Source organism: Misgurnus anguillicaudatus, chromosome 15 (genome assembly GCF_027580225.2).
Source record: "Misgurnus anguillicaudatus chromosome 15, ASM2758022v2, whole genome shotgun sequence".
Lineage (NCBI taxonomy): Eukaryota > Metazoa > Chordata > Actinopteri > Cypriniformes > Cobitidae > Misgurnus > Misgurnus anguillicaudatus.
The window spans coordinates 11,098,995-11,119,657 of NC_073351.2; the positions used below are offsets into that span (position 1 = coordinate 11,098,995).

The following is a 20,663-nucleotide window of genomic DNA, read 5'->3' on the forward strand; positions in this document are numbered from 1 at the left end:
TAAACAAAAATGCCTGCGCGTCATCCCAACAAGATATAGTGTTCAGCTTCTCAAAACGAAGGTTTTAAATGCATATAAACAATCACAATGAGGAATGTCTGCAAACTGTATTAAAGCAGAGATCAGGGAGCTCGTCCACTCTGAAGCTGAGATCATTCACCAGCATTAGAACGGTGCGTAACAAGCTCCTTTATAGTCTTATCATAAACAAAAATGCACGCAAGGTGGTTTCTGGACAGAGAAATAATAAATAATATGCAAACTTCAGACGCCACGTAGAAGAAAGTGCAGGACTTTATACAGGTCACGTGTCTTTCTGGGACCTTGCAGATGCCGGCAAATCATTGGCAGTGTGAATGAACAAAAAATTAAACGATCTGGGAAAATCCAGGATGCATTTTCCGTATATTTTTCGGAATGTCTGTGTGAAAAAGGCTTATGACATCGCAGCCTTTTAAGCACCTTTATTTTAAGGGTTTTGGTCTAACAGGCATCCGGTGGTCATGCTGGTTTTTGGAACATGGTCTCATGTTGACCTGCCATTGACAAGCCTGAACCAGCTGCGCTTCAAAACAGCTACCAGTTTAAACTAAATTTTCCATCAGGGTTAAAGGGGTCATATTATGAGATTTTTTAAAATATGTAAAATAAGTCTTTGGTGTCCCCAGAGTGCATATGTGAAGTTTTAGCTCAAAATACTCCACATATAATTTATTATAACATGTTAAAAATGCCACTTTGTAGGTGTGAGCAAAAATGTGCCGTTTTTGCGTGTGTCCTTTAAAATGCAAATTAGCTGAATGCAAACACTGATCGCCATAATGGTAGTTTATTGAAATTGAAACTCAATTGTGCAAAATCTGAATGACCTGTTTTTCAAATGCTTGCAGAGTATAACTAAGTTACTGGGTTTTTCTTTATCACGTTTTCTAGGTTAACAGATGCACTGGGGACCCAATTATAGCACTTAAACATGGAAAAAGTCAGATATGTCCCCTTAAAGATGTAGGATCCCTGTAGTTACCCCATTGTTTAACTGTAATAAGACAGTACCTTTTACATCTTGTCCTTCAGAAAGATTCCCCAATCTGTTGGTGATGATGATGCAAGTCTGAAGGAGGATGTGAGTCAGACTGTTGCCCTCCGTGTGGATGAGTAAGTCAAGAGCTGGTATATTAGTTAACTTTATCATTCAAAAGGATCAATGCTTCTATTCTTCACTGTGACATGGTGTCATTTTCTTAAGAGAACTCGAGCGGCCCATGTCTGCAGCCAGTCAAAAAAGTATAGTGGTGAATGAGCGTCTGCAGGAGCTGGTCAAGCTGTTTAAAGAGCGAGCGGACCGTGCGAAAGACAAACTGATCGACCCGGATGAGTCCGATCACGAGAGCCCATCAGCATGTGAGTACAACATTCATCCTGATCGTGAGTGTGTATGTGTTTAGGTCTATTTGTTTTTCTCAGGTGGTAAACCTGTTTAAAAACGATCATTATTTTTGCAATTTTGACACATTCATCATTTAACTCAATGATATAATATTTGAACCTCAGCTCCAGCCAAAAAGGCAGATGAAGCCCCACCTCCACCACCTCCTGAGGAAAAGAAAGATGAAGGTGCAGAAGAGGAGAAAGTAGAGGAGGCGCAATTCTATGAGTTTATGGGTCACAATTTTAAAGTTCCCCAGTTCAGAATGCCTCAGATTCCTGATTGGCTCAGAGTCATACTGGAGTACCGCTTCCCATCCAGCATTGACCAATACACAGGTGAGATCACAGTCAGTCACTTCTAAGTACAACGTTGCACCTTTAAGATGCTGATGCAAAGACAACTCACAACTAGTTTTGCTCTGACTGTATGATTAATGTGTTTATCTGATCATTCTTTCTGTAGATCTGATCTATGTCGTTTGGCTTTTCTTTGTGACGTTCGCTTGGAATTGGAATGTGTGGCTCATCCCTGTGCGCTGGGCTTTCCCGTACCAGACACCTGACAACCTCCACTGGTGGCTTTTCATGGATTACTTCTGTGACACTATTTACGTTCTGGACATCCTGGTGTTTCAGCCCAGACTGCAGTTTGTGAGAGCAGGGGATGTTGTGGTGAGGTCATTAGTGAACTACATATTTACAGCACACTTAGAAATAAAGAAATATATGATGATGTGGAGGTTAATTCTCCTCAAGTTTAGCTGGGATATAACATCCACATCAACTGACAGGTGTCTTAGTAATTCATAATTTATTGACATAATCCACTAATGTTTAATAGCCAGAATTTGTTCAAATGTATTTTGCCTGTTCAATTTATTGTTTCAATGTTTTAGTTGTAAATATGCATGTGTGCTTATCTTTAAAACCAAGCAGAGTGTATTTACTTGTGAAGCAAAAACAGTTTTTTAAGTTTATGCTCAAAACAAGAAAAACATATGCCAATGGAGAAGGAAAATAATCTTGTTTTTTCTTTTCAAGTAGATTATCTCACTCAGTTGGCAAACAGCTTTTGTTAGATTTTTCAGAAAGCAAAACATGAAATATTTTATCGTTTTGCTTTTTAAGTTAAAATATGTGTTTGAAGAATGTTTAGATAATGGAAATAACAAAAATAAGCATTTTTTTATAAATAAATGTGCTTAACTCATTCCCCCGCCAGCCATTTTTTTTAGGTTGCCCGCCAGCATTTTTTGTGTTTTTCACAAAAGTTCAACAGAATGCCTTCCAGAAAAAATTTCTTCTAAAAAATATAAACATACAAATATATCCATAAAAGAACAGACCCTCTCCTTTCAAACAAATAATAAACAAACAAAACGAGAAAAAAACGTTTCATCCTATCTATATTTTGTTCTCTGCCTTTAAACTCTTAAAGGAAAACACCACAGTTTTTCAATATTTTACTATGTTTTACCTCAACTTAGATGAATTAATACATACCTATCTTTTTTTTCAATGCGTGCACATCTTTGTACAGCGCTTCATGAATGTGTTAGCATTTAGCCAAGAGACATTTATTCCTATGGCTCCAAACAAAAGTTTTATTTTGTGCCACCATACTTACTCGTGTGACTACTCATGTAACAGTCTTTAAATTGGGAAAACATGGAAGTGTTTGGTGGCTTATAAATTCATCCCTGTTTGGAGCCATAGGAATGAATGGGGCTAGGCTAAATGCTAACATATTTACAACGCACTGTACAAAGATTAAGTGCACGCATTGAAAAAAAATTGATTTGTCTAAGTTGAGGTAAGGACATAGTAAAATATTGAAAAACTGTGGTGTTTTCCTTTAAATATGGGTATTTTTATTTAAAAAAATATACTTTTTTTAGCAAAAAGCTGAAATAATTGGATTTTTTGGAAGGAATTTTGTTAGAGAACAGAATCAAACAATTATCAAACCATACACAGAGATTAAAATTAGTGAATAATTTTATTGTTTTTATAAATTGGGTAAGTGTGCTTTTTAGTGGATAATCGAGGTATTACAGGTATTAACCATAAAACTTCATCAGTTACACGTTTTTTATGCAAATGTTTTCTCTTAATTGACAAGGTAACTTGTCAATGGCGGGGAAATAGTTAATTTATATTTTTTTGTACTTTAATAGCATTACTAAAATGTTAAATGACATGTTATTTTGTTAATGTCTATTAATAGTTTTTTTTCTGTTTTGTTTGCTTTAGTGTGACAAAAAGGACATGAGAGAGCACTACATGCAAACTGAACGATTTAAGGTGAATTTTTAGTTCATGCTAGCATTTTTTTATCTTGCAGGGATCGTTCTCTCAAAAATGTAAATTCTGTCATAATTTACTCATCCTCAAGTTGTTTTAAACCTGTATTGATTTCTCTGTTCTGCCTAACACAAAGGAAGATATTTGGAGACATGTTTGTAACCAAACCATTTTTGAGCACCATTGACTTCTATAGTAGTATTTTTTCCTACCATGGGAGTCAATGGTGCTTCTGTTTTCTGCTTCATTGCAAATATCTTCCTTGGTGTTCGGCAAAACATAGGCATTTATACAGGTTTGTAACTAAATAAGGGTGAGCAAATAATACGGTTCTCATTTTTGGGGGAACTATCCCTCTAAGGCACTGACTGAACATATAACATTAGTGTGTTATTTAAAGAGATTTCTATGCTGATTGTTTTTATATTTTCTCTGTTTGTTTCAGATGGATGTGATCAGTCTCTTTCCTCTGGATTTCCTGTATGTCTTCACAGGTGTCAAATCAGTCCTGCGTTTTCCTCGCCTTCTTAAGGTGAGATCTGTCACAAACACACACATTTATTCAAATTTACTCTGTGATTAAATGTACACTTTCCATCTTTATATTGCAGTACCATGCATTCTTTGAGTTTAATGATCGTCTGGAAGCTGTGATGAGCAAAGCTTATATTTATAGGTAAGACCACAGATCACCACCAGAGGACACCATATCACACAGTAACTTTCTCTTAAAGAAACAGTGCACCTGAAATCTGTCATTATTTACTTAGCATACTTTTAAACTTGTATGATTGTCTTCTGTTTACCTGAAAATGTGATATTCGGCAGATTGTCACTGTTCTTACCAGTCATGTAGGCTTTGCGCTGCTTTTATCTCTTAAGCATAATTTAAAATATAGTTTCATATATTTATTTTTAAAACGTACAGTTATCTTATCTAAAAAATTTTAGATTACTTGAAAACAAGACGAAAGTTCTATCGCAAAAGCTCATAACCCTATTTCCTTTTTTGTATGATAAATACTCATACATCAGTGTTGTCCACAGAGGAAAGTCTGGATGGATTTTTAACCTACAAGTTGTATTTTGTCATCTCTTTAAAACAGCCAATTCAATTTTAATCATTATTTTTTGTAACTTTCTTGTATTTTTAATAAACTACTCTTTTCAGGGTGATCCGGACGAGCGCATACCTGCTTTATTCACTGCACTGTAATGCCTGTATTTTCTATTGGGGGTCTGATTATGAAGGTTTGGGCTCCACCAAATGGGTCTATAATGGCAAAGGAAACAGGTGATCTGACATGTGTGCACTTACAATACTACTTACAGTCAACAAACTTTTAGTTTGTGTATAATTTTTAGTTTGTGTGCTGTAGTTATATACGCTGTTATTACTTCGCTGTGAAGACATTGATCACCATTGGAGGTTTGCCTGATCCCACAACCGTCTTTGAAATCGTATTCCAGCTTGTCAACTATTTTGTGGGAGTTTTTGCTTTCTCCATCATGATTGGTCAGGTGAGAGCTTTTACTGCATGTCCATATTTCAGCCCAAAATAAAAAGAGAGCAAAAGGAAATATTTTGTTTAAAGGTGCACTGTGTGGATTTTAGCACAACTAGTGGTGAGGTTGTGAATTGCACGATGTATGTAGATAAAAACTAGATAATTAAAACATAACAATTCATTATGTAAGATCTTTATACACTATATAGAGCTCTTTATATTAGAATATATTGCATTTCTGTCAATAGATCCTCCGAAAAAAATCCTCATTATTGTGATATTTTCCATGCAGTATAAATTTGGTGTTTTTCATGTGTGTGTAGATGCGAGATGTTGTCGGAGCTGCCACAGCTGGTGAGGCGTACTACAGACACTGTGTGGACAGTACTGTAAAATACATGTCCTCCTACAAGATCCCCCGTGAGGTCCAAAACCGTGTGAAAACCTGGTATGACTACACCTGGAAGTCGCAAGGCATGCTGGGTAAGCAGAATCTAATTGCATTTTTTATAATTGCATGTCTTAAGAAGGTGTCTGTAAAATCGGTATGTGTGCCTTCAGATGAGCAGGAGTTACTCATGCAGCTGCCTGATAAGATGCGTCTAGACATTGCTGCAGATGTCAACTACTCCATAGTCAGTAAAGTTGCACTGTTTCAGGTGAGCAACCCCTCAGGCTGTAAAATCAGCTTATTCCAGTTTGAGCCAGTCCGGCTTGTTTATAAAACTTGTTAGCTGGTCTTGCAGTGTTTAACAACTTGCATTTACATTTATTCATTAGCAGATACTTTTAATTCTCAATTAATCTAGCACTAAATGCACTAAAACAGCATTCAGTAAAATTCCTATAGATTTATAAATGTAAACCTTCTTTACAGTAACTATTGTGGCCAATGGGATTAAATGGATAAAGGAAACACCACTCACAAATTTTGTTAAAAATATTTATGCAATACAATTTGCTCTTGACTTTCTGAGTTTTCTCTTTGTTGCAGGGGTGTGACAGACAGATGATATTTGACATGCTAAAGAGACTGAAGTCTGTGGTTTATCTTCCAGAAGACTTTGTCTGTAAAAAGGTACAATATATAACTCTATGTAATAAGAAATAACAGATAAAACAATATTTAATTATCTGATAACTATAAATTACTATGTGTATAGACGGTTTCAGCAGTAACAACATAAACAAGCGGCTGTCACGGTCCGCACGTAACTTCCGGTAGACTTTGCTAAGAATAAATAACAACAAAGTTCTTTAAAGTTTATTTATATAACAAGCAAAAAAATAACACATAGATTACCGAGGAAACCAAAACATTTGTTATTTTTGATGAGGCATTTGTTCAAGAGATCAGTTTAGCAACTAGTCAGACCATTAAAAAAACGAAACCGGAAGTTCGGATCCAGATGTGTATGTGCGTCCGATGAAACGGTCTATATTGCAATGCCGTAGTTGTGATAATATTTTATTTATTAGTCAGATGTATTTAGTCTTGTCCAATACACTGCAAAAATTACGCTGGAATTAACTGGAATAAAATGTATTAAATTGCATTTTTTTGCAGATCCTGGGACACATTTCTCAATACTTAGGTCATTTTTACAAAACTCTTCACACAGTTCTCCTAACCAACTTTCAGCTTGGCACAGCAGTTCATTTCAAATTCAAAATGCACTACAACTACCAAAACACTTTATTCAGGTCTCAAATCTACTCATTCTTCCAGGACACTAGCAAAGGTTGACATCCGACAAACACACTTTGTCACCCACAAAATAATGACCTAAACAACATGTGGCATTATACAATGTCTTCTTGTGTAAAACAAGGACACATCTCTGTTTATAATTTACTGCAATATATGTTATTGGAATGAAACATGATGCAGAATTTGTCAATATTTTATGTAGTTTATTTTAATTTTTTTGCACTGCGTAATTCCAAAATACAAGAATTTGTATACACACCATCCACTGATACAGATACAATAGTAATGCTAATCTACTCTGTCTTCTCCATTTGGCTGATTTATAGCATTTAATTTTAAGATTTAAAATATATTTCATTAAAATATTACTGTAGAAATGTAGCAAATTTCTGTCTTATTCAGGTTTGTATTTTGTTATTGTTTAACAGTTATAAGTTTAACAGTTTTGAAAACAGTATGTAAGCATGTGCAAATTGGCCTGTATGTATAAAGAGTTTTGGCAGTTTGAGTGAGAAAAGAATTCATGAAAATTTGGGAGATGTAGTCATTGAATGCATTTTGTGCCAAAGCAATAATAATTGATCCGCAGTTTATCCCACATAGCATCTGTTGTGCTCACTGTGTGAAGAGTTTTGCAAAAGTGACCTAAGTATTGAGAAATGTGTCCTAGCATCTGTAAAAAATAAACTGTAATGCACCCAAAAACAAACTTATTGTAAAACGCTACCAATATAATATATTTTTTAGATATTATATACATATTATATAAGTAAGGAATAATTGCGACGGGCCATTATAAGAAAATAATCCACACCCAAGGTGCAATGCACCCAGTGTGCATTATTTTCAAATAATTCAAACTGGACCGGAGTCAATTATTCCTCTTATACCACGGTTACAACAAACATTGCTCTGGTGCCTATTTTTAAGACATTTCACAAGTTAGGTGTGCGGTTATCTGAAATTAATGCATACCCACGTAACATTTCTCAGCCAATCAGTATACAGCACTCAACAGACCCGTGGTATAATTAAGAAATAATTGATGACAAATGCACTAATGCTCACCCAAGGTAGAAATAACGAAATGAAAGTCAATGACGCCCTCTGCCGGTTGGGTATACCAAGATGGCCGCTTGAACTCTGCGCTGGCTTCATCTATGCGCAATCCAGTCATTTATATAGATCAGTGGCGTTTAAAGAAAAACAATCAACACCTGTGGAACATTTCTCAACCAATCAGAATAAAGCATTCAACAGACCCATGGTATCCTGTATTAAATACATTTTTTTGCAGTGTATGTTTGAAGTTGACTTTTTATTTTTAGATTCTCAAAGCACACTGAGTTAAGTTCACATCAAAGAAAGTGTCTTTTATCTTTTAACGTCTGACTCTTATCCCGCTCGCTGTTGTGGTCAGGGTGAGATTGGCAGAGAGATGTACATCATCAAAGCTGGAGAGGTGCAGGTGGTAGGAGGGCCTGATGGGAAGACTGTGTTTGTGACTTTAAGAGCTGGCTCTGTGTTTGGGGAAATCAGGTGAGTAAACATTGAAGACCCAAATACTTAAATACGTACTTCAGTATACAGTGTACTGCACAGTCTGGAATATGTGGTTAGCTAGCATTGCACTGGTTACCTCAAACACATACTGTATTTAAAACTAACTCATGTGTTTAATCTTCTTCAGTTTGCTTGCGGGTGGTGGTGGAAACAGACGAACAGCTAATGTGAAAGCCCACGGTTTTGCTAACCTCTTCATCCTGGATAAGAAGGACCTTGCGGAGATCTTAGTGCACTACCCCGAATCTGAGAAGCTTCTGCGCAAGAAGGCCAAGTGAGGGGATTGGAGATCAAATCTGCACCTAGATCCCCCAAAATCCTTTTTATAAACAAACACACACACTAAATCTAATGTAGTGGCCTGACTGAGCTACTGTATCACACTTACAGATCTCCTTAGTACTAGAAATTGTTAGATATCTATTTCTCTGTGCATTCTGCTGTTATCCTCATATCACTCGTTCTCTGTATCCTTTTTTTTTTTTCGTTTTTGTGCTTTTTATTTATCAAGGAAACAGAGGATTGGTTAAGCACCCTTGTTTAATGTGTTTTGTGTGTGTGTCCTTCCGTAGGAAAATGCTGACCAAAGACAAGAAACCTGCAGAAGAAAAGGTTAAGGATACGGGCGAGGTCATCCCTCCACGGCCAGAGACCCCTAAACTCTTCAAAGCTGCCTTGGAGGTTGCCAGAGGACAGACATTTACCAAGCTGAAGGAGACTTATAAAGGGGCATCTCTGGAGGTACTATACAAAACAAATTAAAAATGTACGCTACACAAGTTTCCAAAAAATGCTGTCATGATGTTAAAAAAAATGTTAGCCATGCTATTTACAGTAGCTAGCCACGTATAAACTCTTCGACAGTTTAAAGCTGCAATCTGTAAATTGCCTCTCTGTCGCCATCTCTGTTTGAAAAATTAAATTGCAGGTTACTTTACACAACATTAATAATGCAGCACGTTTTATTAACCATGGGAGACAGTTAACCCTTAATATAAACTATAGCGCCCCCTTACAGCAACGTTAATAATGCAGTGCCTTTTATTAACCATGGTAGACGGTTAACCCTTTATATCAACTATAGCGCCCCCTTATAGCAACGTTAATAATGCAGCGCGTTTTATTAACCATGGGAGATGGTTAACACTTTATATCAACTATAGCGCCCCCTTACAGCAATGTTAATAATGCAGCGCGTTTTATAAACCTTTGGAGACGGTTAACCCTTTATATCAACTATAGCGCCCCCTTACAGCAACGTTAATAATGCAGCGCGTTTAATTAACCATGGGAGACGGCTAACCCTTTATATCAACTATAGCGCCCCCTTACAGCAACGTTAATAATGCAGTGCGTTTTATTAACCATAGGAGACGGTTAACCCTTTATATTAACTATAGCGCCCCCTTATAGCAACGTTAATAATGCATTGCGTTTTATTAACCATGGGAGATGATTAACCCTTTATATCAACTATAGCGCCCTCTAACTGCAACGTTAATAATGCAACGCATTTTATTAGCCATGGTAGACGGTTAACCCTTCATATCAACTATAGCGCCCCCTTACAGCAACGTTTATAATGCAGAGCGTTTTATTAGCCATGGTAGACAGTTAACCTTTTATATCAACTATAGCGCCCCCTTACAGCAACATTTATAATGCAGGGCGTTTTACTAACCATGGGAGACGATTAACCCTTTATATCAACTATAGCGCCCCTTACAGCAACGTTAATAATGCAGCGCATTTAATTAACCATGGGAGACAGTTAACCCTTTAAATCAACTATAGCGCCCCCTTACAGCAACATTAATAATGCAGCGTGTTTTTTTAACCATGGTAGATGGTTAAACCTTTATAGCAACTATAGCGCCCCCATACAGCAACATTTATAATGCAGAACGTTTTACTAACCATGGGAGATGATTAACCCTTTATATCAACTATAGCGCCTTCTAACTGCAAGGTTAATAATGCAACGCATTTTAATAACATTGGAAGACAGTTCACCCTTTATATTAATTATAGCGCCCCCTTACAGCAACGTTTATAATGCAGAGCATTTTATTAACCATGGGAGATGGTTAACCCTTTATATCAACTATAGCGCCCTCTAACTGCAACGTTAATAATGCAACGCTTTTTAATAACCGTGGTAGACAGTTAACGTTTTATATCAATTATAGCGCCCCCTTACAGCAACGCTAATAATGCAGCGCGTTTTATTATCATGGGAGACGGTTAACTCTTTATATCAATTATAGCGCCCCCTTACAGCAACGCTAATAATGCAGCGCGTTTTATTATCATGGGAGACGGTTAACTCTTTATATCAATTATAGCGCCCCCTTACAGCAACGTTAATAATGCAGCGCGTTTTATTAACCATGGGAGACGGCAAACCTTTTATATTTACTATAGCACCCACTTACAGCAACATTAATAATGCAACGCAAGTTTTGCATTCACTTGCGTCCTTAAGGTATGTTTCAGGCCATTGTTTTGTTTCTCACAACACTCCACCACAGCTCTAAAAACATCAATCTTTTTTATCTTTCTCTCAGCCATCCACTTCTGCTTATGGTAGCACTGCCACAGGTCCAATTCCTCCTCCCTCCCCTATCCACCGGCGTTCACCGATTCCTCGTTTTCATGTGCCAGATGAAGATGACATGGTATCAGAGACCACAGACAGCACCGTGATTATCCGCATGACTCCACGTGTTGAGGGAGAGGAGATCCTCTCTGTGGAAGTCAGCCCAGCGGAGACAGTACAGAGGGGAGAGGAAGAGCCGGGCAAAGCTGAAGAGAAGTGAGCGTAAGGAAGAGGGCGAGAAATGGAGGGAAATGGTAGCAAGCCTGAGGCCCATTTATGCAACCCTCATGTTCTTATTTTCTATCTGCCCCAAGTTTTTCACCATTTGGGCCACATGTGAACCTTTGGGGAACATTTTAGGCATCCCTAATGGAGCTTTTCCACTGCGTAGTATTGAATGGACATTCTTTACTTTGGTTCGGTTTGCTTTTTCACTGCAAGAAGGGGTGGGATAATAGACTTATCGTTACAGTTGCGCCTCTTCTACTGCCATGACTTTACCGTAAACATGACACAAACAAACGCACAACGTGGGAGCAATGGAGCATATCGGGGGTTCCTAGAGGTTCTCCAAAGGTTCTGCCAATGTGACATCTCGGATACTGGATTATTGCTGTTTAAATAATAAACAGAGACTGTAGTCCCACTTCAAACACACAACTTATTTGAGGCATTGTTGCTATGTCTAGATGCTCAAACAAACAACAATGTTGAAAGCTACACTGAGGAAGTGTTTAGTATACTGTACAAATAGTTTATAGTTGTCTTTGCATATTAAATGGGATTGTATATTACATTTAAACTGCTTCATCAATTGGTATCCTAAGATCAGAGTTAGCCTTTGAAACATGTGCAATGGAAAGTAACTCTGACTATATTCCACAACACATGCTGAACAAACTCCAAGACTGCTGCGTCAGTGTCCTGTTTTTACTTTAGTGGAATCCCTCTTTACACAATCTTATACACCCACAAGCACTTTTATTTTGCAGTGCAACTGCATACCGTACAATGTCCATGTGTCCTTGGTCAGGCACATTTGTTTATTAGTTGCACTTTATTATTGCTGGAGGCGCTTTGGTTTTGCAATGAAGTGTTGCAGTCCTTTCTCACATAAAGAGGATTTTGATGGATTGTTATAAAACAAGTAGTGTTATATGTTTTTCATAAATTGGCTTCGGAGAGTGGCACAAATTTGTTAAGAGACCACTAAAAAATTCTGCAATGATCTGTGAAAGTATGTGATGTATTACGTGGTGAAAGTATGTGTATGCAGGCTCCTATCTAATCTACCCTTACCACACATGACTCATTTTATAGCCTGCTGATATGTCCAGACAATACTAATCAATTAGCAATGATTTTGACTGTTTCCAGGTCAGTTCATGCTGAACTAGAAGTGTGAATGAGCCCCAAATAATCTATAAATGGAAAGTTACACATAGATTTAGCTGCTGTGAGTGGAAAGTACACCACAATGCTTTAATCATTCAGGTCCTAGACTGCCCTTAGATAGTTAGATAGTGTGTGAATGTATAAAATGTGTGGAAAATACAGGGACAATAGTCCAAAGTCCAGTGACAAGGAGACCCCATGAGATTCCCTTTGGTCTATTTTGGGACCCACCAATAAAAAATTTGTCCCAGGGTTACACAATATGTAAAAATGTATGGAATAAAGTAAAAAATCTGGATTCTTCTTTTTTTGTATACTGTATATGCATGGACAGACATATGTACTGACAGGAACAGCACAGGAAGAACAAGGAAGTTTCTTATTGTCCCTTTCTTGCTCCAAAAGACCAGAAGCAGGAAATATGAAAAGGCGGTAATCTAGGAGACAATACTGGGTTTACTAAGTGACTGCTGAGTGTAGACTACACCTTAAAGCGGCATGCATGGACTGTGTCAGCTAGTCAGTTTAGTACATTAATAAACACTTGACTGTAACTCAATCATGATGACATGATGAGCAATAATGACATCACAAACATCAATATTTCTGAAGCACAAAGAATATGAGTACTCAAGCTTTACCCGAGTTGTAAATTCTTATGTAGATTTTGGGACTTAGATGTGTCCATGGATTTTTGTGTGTTAAAATGCACTTTTAAGTGCTGTAGGCTATTTTGGGAATTATTCATAAGAATTATGAATAGATAGCCTATTAATGTTTATTGATATAGTATACACTGAGTGTACAAATTTGAAAACGCTTACAAACATATGCTTTCATATTTTGCATTATTTTAATAACAATGTAAAACAATGTATACATTTATGATTTTTTGTTATCAAAACTGCGTTTAGTAGGCTACTATGTTGAAAAATCTTTCAGACCAAATCCTATGTAAATGGGTTATGGAGCAGACCTCATACTCATATGAGTCACTTTTAAAACAGGATAAATTAATAGCACGTACATCTTTTATCGTTTTTGGAATTACATTTTCTGAACTAAAGAGATTTACTTATAGCAACGGCCCCTGTGTGTTGTTTTACAAAAGTCTTGAGAAGGAATGAAAAGTGTCCCTAATGGCATGGGAAATGCTTTTTTTTCTTGTAGGAAACGGGGCGCTTGCGTCACTGCAGTCAGCTGTGTGCGCGCGCGTCTCGTGCTGACGGTTTCTCAGCCGGGTTTTTCTTAACTTGACGAGAACGTTCAACTCTTTAAACTGTGATAAGTTACAATGCTTTTTTCTTAATAAGCACTCGATAGAGTCAAATTAAAGCAAAAATTAAGGAATTTGAGGAGGAAACGGCGTGCAGAGGAAGGAGTTTGGCGTGCTGGCCTGAGACGTAAGCACATTCTTTCACTTATTTATCACACGCGCCTTCATAATACTGCTGCTGTTTCACGTTTATCTGCGGCAGATTCCATAAATATGCTGGCGTGTAACTTAAAATATTTAAGTGGAAATAAAATGCCAGAATTATTTAAGGTAGTAACGTTTCAATGTCGTATTTTTCTCCTGGTGTCTGTCAGTAAAAGTATCGTGAAACTATTTGAAAATTGTCAGGTGCAGGGTAAAGAGAAATATGTCTTTTTTGCCTAATCTATTCAGTATCATGTAGAATTTTCCGAAGCATTAACTACATGTGTTTTACAATCTGCTTGTGTTTTCTCGAAAGTCGTTAAATCTACTCTTTTATTGAACTGTACGTCAGTTGGCTTCTGTCACATGTAAACAGTTATTTATGTGAACTGTTAGGCGTGTTTTACTGGTAAATCCCAGATTCTGGGTGTATCACAGTCTGGGTGTGCCCAGCGGATGTTGTATGAATATATCTCCTATCAGTCATCATGTCACTGGTGGTTTGGACTCCAGTTGTGGTTTAGGCTGGCTTCACAGGGTCATTATGTTTCTAGTGCTGCTTTAACTTCTCTGGTTAAACAGTGGCTGAAGCCGCTTCTTGATGCATTTTGAAAAGAGCGCTGTGTTTAGAAAGGTTGTTTGTGCTAAAGTTCATTTACGCGCTCATGCGCGCAACAGACGCAGAACGCGGTCTATAACTTTATATGGCACTTTTACACAGCGCGTGCCCTGCCTTGAGTTAAAGGGATAGTTCATCCAAAAATGAAAATTCTGTCATAATTTTCTAAACCTGTATGAATGTCATCATTTATCTTTTGATAAATGATGGTAAGCACACAGCTGAGCTGATTGTAACCATTGACTTACATAGTAAGGAAACAAATACAATGGAATTCAATGGGTACCATCAACTGTGTGATAACCATGACTATCTTTTTCATCATTTATCACAATACTTCCATAATATTTGTTTTCCTACAATGGTAGTTAATGGTTAGGGCAACTGTGTGCGCTTACCATTATTTATCAAAATATCTTCTTTTGTGTTCATTAGAATAAAAACTCATACAGGTTTAGCACAACATGAAGGTGAATAAATGACGACAGAATTTTGGGTGAATTATCCCTGTAAGTTGAACTATTTTGCTAACTGTTTGGTCTATGATCACATGCGTCACTAGGGCTGTAACGATAAACCGCGTGTCCCATCAAAAAGACCTGTCTAAAATCGATTCTGAATCGCAAGGCTACGATTTTTAGTTTCATGCGCAGCTTGTGCGTGTACTATGGCGTTTTGCTCAGTAAGAAGTCCTTATCAATCTAAAATCACTATGAGTCAGAGTCGTTTATAACGTGCATTTAAAAAAGCAACACTGGTTTAAACAAAATCTTTCAAAATATTCTTAATTATCATGAAAATACCTGAAACAATCTGAAGAACGGCAATATAAATATTCTTCTAGACATTTCCTGGAATAGGTTTTGTAATGCTACTTCTTCTGTGGCACAATTGGAGTTTCTGCACGAGAGCGCCCTCTGGCTTTTGCATGTGGCGGCATTTCACTGTAATTCATTCAGATTCATTAATTGAGAAAAGGCGCATTTGCAAGATTAACCGTTACAGCCCTACACGTCACCTTGCGTCGCGTCTTGGGTTTTCCCGTGCCTACCCGTTATAGTAAATTATAATAAACATCAATGGTTGCTATATTAAAAACGGGCTCTCACTAAATGTGTTTCGACTCTGTTTACATGATGGTAGCGTAGTTTATGTGGCCCTCTAACTTGAAAACTTTACTGTGGTTTAGGGTTGGTGTAAAATATGGTGGCCAATAGGGATGTCCCGATCCCACTTTTTCATTTCCGATCCGATTCCGATACCAGAATTCAGTATATCAGCCGATACCGATATCTGCCCGATACTATTGTAATTAAATGTGTATAGTGCTTTCTGCTACATCTAGTATTATTTTAAATGTTAAAATCAATCATTTAAAATTATTTACAAGTTACAGGAAACATTAGTAAATATTAATCATGACAGTGGTTAGGAGAACATATAATAGGTACGTTTGATCAAGTAAGTATGCTAAATATTTTTTCTTAATTGCGTAAAACTGTCATAGTAAAAAAGCTTTAGTGTACAGATGGTTATTTTGGGAATTATGCGCTTGACCGGACTTTTTATGCACATTTCGGGTGCAGAATTAATGCGCTTAATCTTCAAATGTGCGTTTGTTCCTTCACATGAAGCTATTGAGTGTATTAATCCTCGACCCGATGTCCGATCCAGCCAAAAAGCCCAGATCAGACCCAATTCTGATCGAGCATATCTGATCGGGACATCCCTAGTGGCCAAAATGATTAGAACACCTGACAAATCTGTGAAAATATTTACTTTTTTGCCTCCAAAATATGATTTCATTTCATAATAATGTTTGCTCTGAGGACTGTTTTATCCACTTTTAACTTTAATATTTGGTCTTTTGCAACAATGACAGCATCACATCTCTCAGCCATATTGTCAAAATCAATATATTTCCTCAGAACTTCATCAGTAATATTATCCTATGCCTTCTGTAACTTAAACCAAAGGATTTCCTTTAAATGTACAAGTGCAGTTTATTTTCCAACTCGCCCCAAATTTGCTCAATGGGGTTAAGGACTTTGAGGGCGCCAGATTGGAAAATCTCCTTATGATGGCCACCACTGTATTAACAAAGTCACTTTTATCCTCCATAAACAATAGAATAGAGCAATCATAATGAGATTTATGTTGTCTCTATCTTGATTTTACATCAAGTTTTGGAGGCAAAAAGGTCAATATTTTCAGATCTGTCAGGTCAACTGCATGTTTCTGTAAGTTCAAACTGTTCTTAATTTGTACTCTACCGGCAGACTCGAAACACCAAGTATTTAGACTCGAACGCCGTAGTACAGGGCTATTCAAATCTTACCCTGGTTGGCCGGAGCACTGCATAGTTTAGCTCCAACCCTGATCAAACACACCTGAGCAAGCTAATAAAGGTCTTCATGATCACTAGACAATCACAGGTGGGTAAGTTTGATTAGGGTTAAAGCTAACCTATGCAGTGCTCCGGCCCTCCAGGGTAAGATTTGAATAGCCCTGCCGTAGTATATAATATACCAGTGCTTCCCAATCCTGGTCCTCGAGGCCCCCCTCCCAGAAAGTTTTAGATGTCTCCTTATTTAAAACACCAGATTCAACTTATCAGCCTCCTTCCAAAATGGCAGACATGTCACCCTAACAAGCTGATGAGTTAAATCAGGTGTGTTAAATAAGGAGACATCTAAAACTTTCTGGGAGGGGGCATCGAGGACCAGGATTGGGAAACACTGTAATATACTACAATGCCAGCCTTTTAATTCACATAAATGTCTGTTAACTGTCTATTAGAAATTAATCGCATTCAGCTTACTTGATTTTCATTTTGTCACTCTTGTTGTTGACATATGGGATTGAAGCTGAATCCATTAACACGTTGGGCCGCCTCGTCCGGTTCTTTTATCCCTATATGCCCTAAAGTACATTCCTTACAAGTCATTTATTTACTGTGTGTGTGTGTGTTGAGGTGTATACACTTGTTGTCTTGTGCAAATGAAGCTAACCTGTGAATCCTTTGTTAGGGGAGTGAAACTTATAAATTAGACAGCCTAACAAGTTATATGAGCATCAGAATGGCAGGTTAAAATGTTAGACAGACATATTTCACTGCTTACATGTCATTCAGCTATCCATTTATAATACGTAATTTGTATTAGAATTTTATAAAATATAATTACTTCTTAAATCACAAATATTAAGTTAATCATGTTTATTTTGCTTAGTGATATTGCTTTTTTTCAGTGTTTCATCTCAATATTTCTATGTATAGTATTACTTATTAATTTTATGTTAACTAATTATGCTATTATGTATTTAAGTTTTATTAATAACCAAACTCTCCAGGAAAAGGATTCCAGTCATACTAAGTCACCACGTCACACCCTGTACTTCATACATGCTTAGTGACTACTTCACAAACAAAATTTTACGATGTTACATAATTTTCTTAAATGAAACCAGTCACTATCCTCTAGGCATGGGCCGGTATAAGATTCTGGCGGTATGATAACCTTTAGCAAAAATACCACGGTTTCACGGTGTTACGGTATTGCCATTGCAACACTAAAATGTGTTACTTTTTAAATGCCAGGTAAATTTAAAGCCTTTAAATTATAATATGCTTTCAAAAAATATATAATATTTTTGTAATGTATATTAAATGTAAACATCAAATCAATCACATGACTTAATGATTTAATGAATTTTGTATAAACACAGCTCATACCTTGGAGACGGTATCACAGAATATTTCAGTGGTTTTGAAACCTTGACTGTTTAAAACCTCGGTATACCTTGAAGCCGGTAATCGGCCCATGCCTACTATCCTCTATGTGAGGATCCAGCCAAAACCAGTAGATGGTGCTGTGTCCCACTGTTTAATCTGTGGCCGCCTTGTGTCAGTCTTCTGTCTGTTATATATGACTTTGACTGTGACATTCATGTGCTTTTGTTGTGGGTTCGGGTGTGAGTTTGTCTAAATGAATAGAAGCAGCTATGGTAATTCATTAGACTAATGTATATGTGCGTCACATAGTCGTAATAGCTCATCATGATTGAAAAAGACTAAAATGCTTGCAAGGTTGCAAGCTCTCTTTTGCTTTTCGTTTTGTACCCTCTGGTAGTATCCTGAGAAAAGTAAACTTTGCTGACTGCTTCTGTAAAGGGAACATGTGTAAAACAGATGTCTGACAGCCAAAACATATCTGTCTGACCACACCACATGCACTTAGGTATATGCCTCAGTGGAGTCTCTGACTCATTCATGACGTCACAGTTTATAAGGATGGACAGAAGCTGTGTTATGACTTTTTATAGTTTAAACAGATCCTTAGTCTTCTGACCCGAGTTATAAAGGTCTGTATTTTGCGAAAATAAACCAGTTCCCTGAATAACAACATGCATACATGATTTTTCTTTGACAGAAAGAAGAAAAAGTATGGTTGATGTAATGCATCATATGTAAGTGGAAATTAAGCCTATAATTTAGTGGTTTCCCACCCTTTTTGTTACTTTGTAATTTCTTCCTGAAATAGAGCACAAACTCAACGCATTGTGTGACAGCTGAGCTACGGTAGATTCATTGCTCTGTCAAGTCTTTTTTATTTTTACTTTTTTTTTAATTTTTTTATTTATTTTTTGCCCGTTTTTTTTCCGCCCACTGTCTCTTTACATTGAGGGTCTCAATGTGGTGGCAGATGTTAGACTTTCCTAATCCCAACCTTCACTTTGCTGAAATGAAGAGCTGTGTATTTCTGCACTAAGCCGCTTAACTGAGGTCGTCGGGTTTGGCTTAGCCGCTTAACTAGAGACCTACAGCCTACCTGTATGTCACCTTTTAATGTCTATCAGTGTAATTTTAAATGACCTAGGGACAGTTGGCCAAAAGTAATTGTAAAATTGACTAAATAAAAGCAGTTATTATTATTATTGTTTCTTTGTATGTGCTACTTAGTGTAATGTAAAATGAAATTGATGAATTAAATTATTTCAAAGTCCAAATAGGTTGGTTTTGGTCAACAGGAAAAGTTTGCCTTTTACAGTAGTTAAACAGTAATCTTTGGGTGTCTGTATTGGTTACCTTGTTTGCTGTACCTTGGCCAGATAGTATTGAGTCTTATCAAGATCATTGCGATCATTTACTAACTCTGACTTATATTGACTTTTTTGTGTGCTGTACAGTATTTGTAATTCCTGAGAATTGAGTAATCTACAGCAATAGAGCTCTTGTGTTCATTTACTTATTATACTGTATTATTTAATGCTATCATGGCCTGTGCTATCATTTCTTCATGCACAAATGTATTTTTTAAATACCCTGAAAATACATTTTCAAATTATTTTGCATAGGGGAATTTAAAATGTAAAAAAGAACTTGCAAACAAAATAGACATTTTCTAGCTACAGCTGAAACTTAGTCAAACTTATAAACATGGCTTTGTAAACTGTACTTTGAAGCGGTTTCCAGGACAGGGTTAAAGGCTAATCCAGGACTAGTCCTTATTAATATTAGGTCATTTAAATCACAAACATACCTTACAAAAAACACTACAGGTGTGCATCTTAAGACAAAACCATGTCAACAAAATGTTAAAATTGAAGGTGTTTTTAAATTGAAGCAGCTCAAACATGCATTTTAGTCTGAGACTAGGATAAGCCCTGTGCGGGAAACCGCCTCTTTATGTTAGCTGTATGACAAATGTTCTCTTATTTGTAAGTTGTTTTGGATAAAAGTGTCTGCTGAATAAATAAATGTAAATGTTTTAATCATTAACATAGCGATTGTTTCTGTTTCAAGACATATAGGCGGGTAAGTACATTATAGCTGATAAGCATATATTTTATTAGGTGTTTAAAAGGCACCTATTATGCTAAATTCACTTTTACAAGGTGTTTGGACATAAATGGGTGTTGGCAGTGGGTGAACACAACAACCCTACAATGAAAAAATCCACATAAAACCAAAGTAGTCTCAGTAGACATACTGTTTTTATTCTCTTGTTAATGTGAGGTCATACTGATAAAACCCCGCCCACGCCACTGACTGACATTCCTGCATTACTATAGAGATATTACTGTCTCAGACTGTATTGACAGGAATCAGATCTATT

At 36.9% G+C, this 20,663-nt stretch overlaps 2 protein-coding genes across 12 annotated transcripts in view; both read left to right on the top strand.

Moving 5' to 3' along the window:
* The window catches only part of cngb1a (cyclic nucleotide gated channel subunit beta 1a), a 32,782-nt gene extending 20,873 nt beyond the window's left edge, over positions 1-11,909 (top strand). For all 11 annotated transcript variants that reach the window (XM_073853364.1, XM_073853365.1, XM_073853362.1 and 8 more), the window contains 16 exons: positions 1,075-1,155; positions 1,247-1,401; positions 1,552-1,764; positions 1,892-2,100; positions 3,682-3,732; positions 4,178-4,264; positions 4,344-4,408; positions 4,904-5,026; positions 5,112-5,253; positions 5,564-5,723; positions 5,802-5,899; positions 6,235-6,318; positions 8,372-8,490; positions 8,642-8,788; positions 9,087-9,255; positions 11,082-11,909. In XM_073853364.1, the coding sequence (XP_073709465.1) occupies positions 1,075-1,155; positions 1,247-1,401; positions 1,552-1,764; positions 1,892-2,100; positions 3,682-3,732; positions 4,178-4,264; positions 4,344-4,408; positions 4,904-5,026; positions 5,112-5,253; positions 5,564-5,723; positions 5,802-5,899; positions 6,235-6,318; positions 8,372-8,490; positions 8,642-8,788; positions 9,087-9,255; positions 11,082-11,333 (2,155 nt within the window). In that variant the 3' untranslated portion in view covers positions 11,334-11,909. The remainder of the gene's footprint in view (positions 1-1,074; positions 1,156-1,246; positions 1,402-1,551; positions 1,765-1,891; positions 2,101-3,681; positions 3,733-4,177; positions 4,265-4,343; positions 4,409-4,903; positions 5,027-5,111; positions 5,254-5,563; positions 5,724-5,801; positions 5,900-6,234; positions 6,319-8,371; positions 8,491-8,641; positions 8,789-9,086; positions 9,256-11,081) is intronic.
* Positions 11,910-13,670: 1,761 nt separating this feature from the next.
* The window catches only part of kifc3 (kinesin family member C3), a 47,571-nt gene continuing 40,578 nt past the window's right edge, over positions 13,671-20,663 (top strand). Inside the window, exon 1 of the mRNA XM_073853373.1 lies at positions 13,671-13,911. The gene's annotated coding sequence lies outside the window, so the exon portion shown is untranslated. The remainder of the gene's footprint in view (positions 13,912-20,663) is intronic.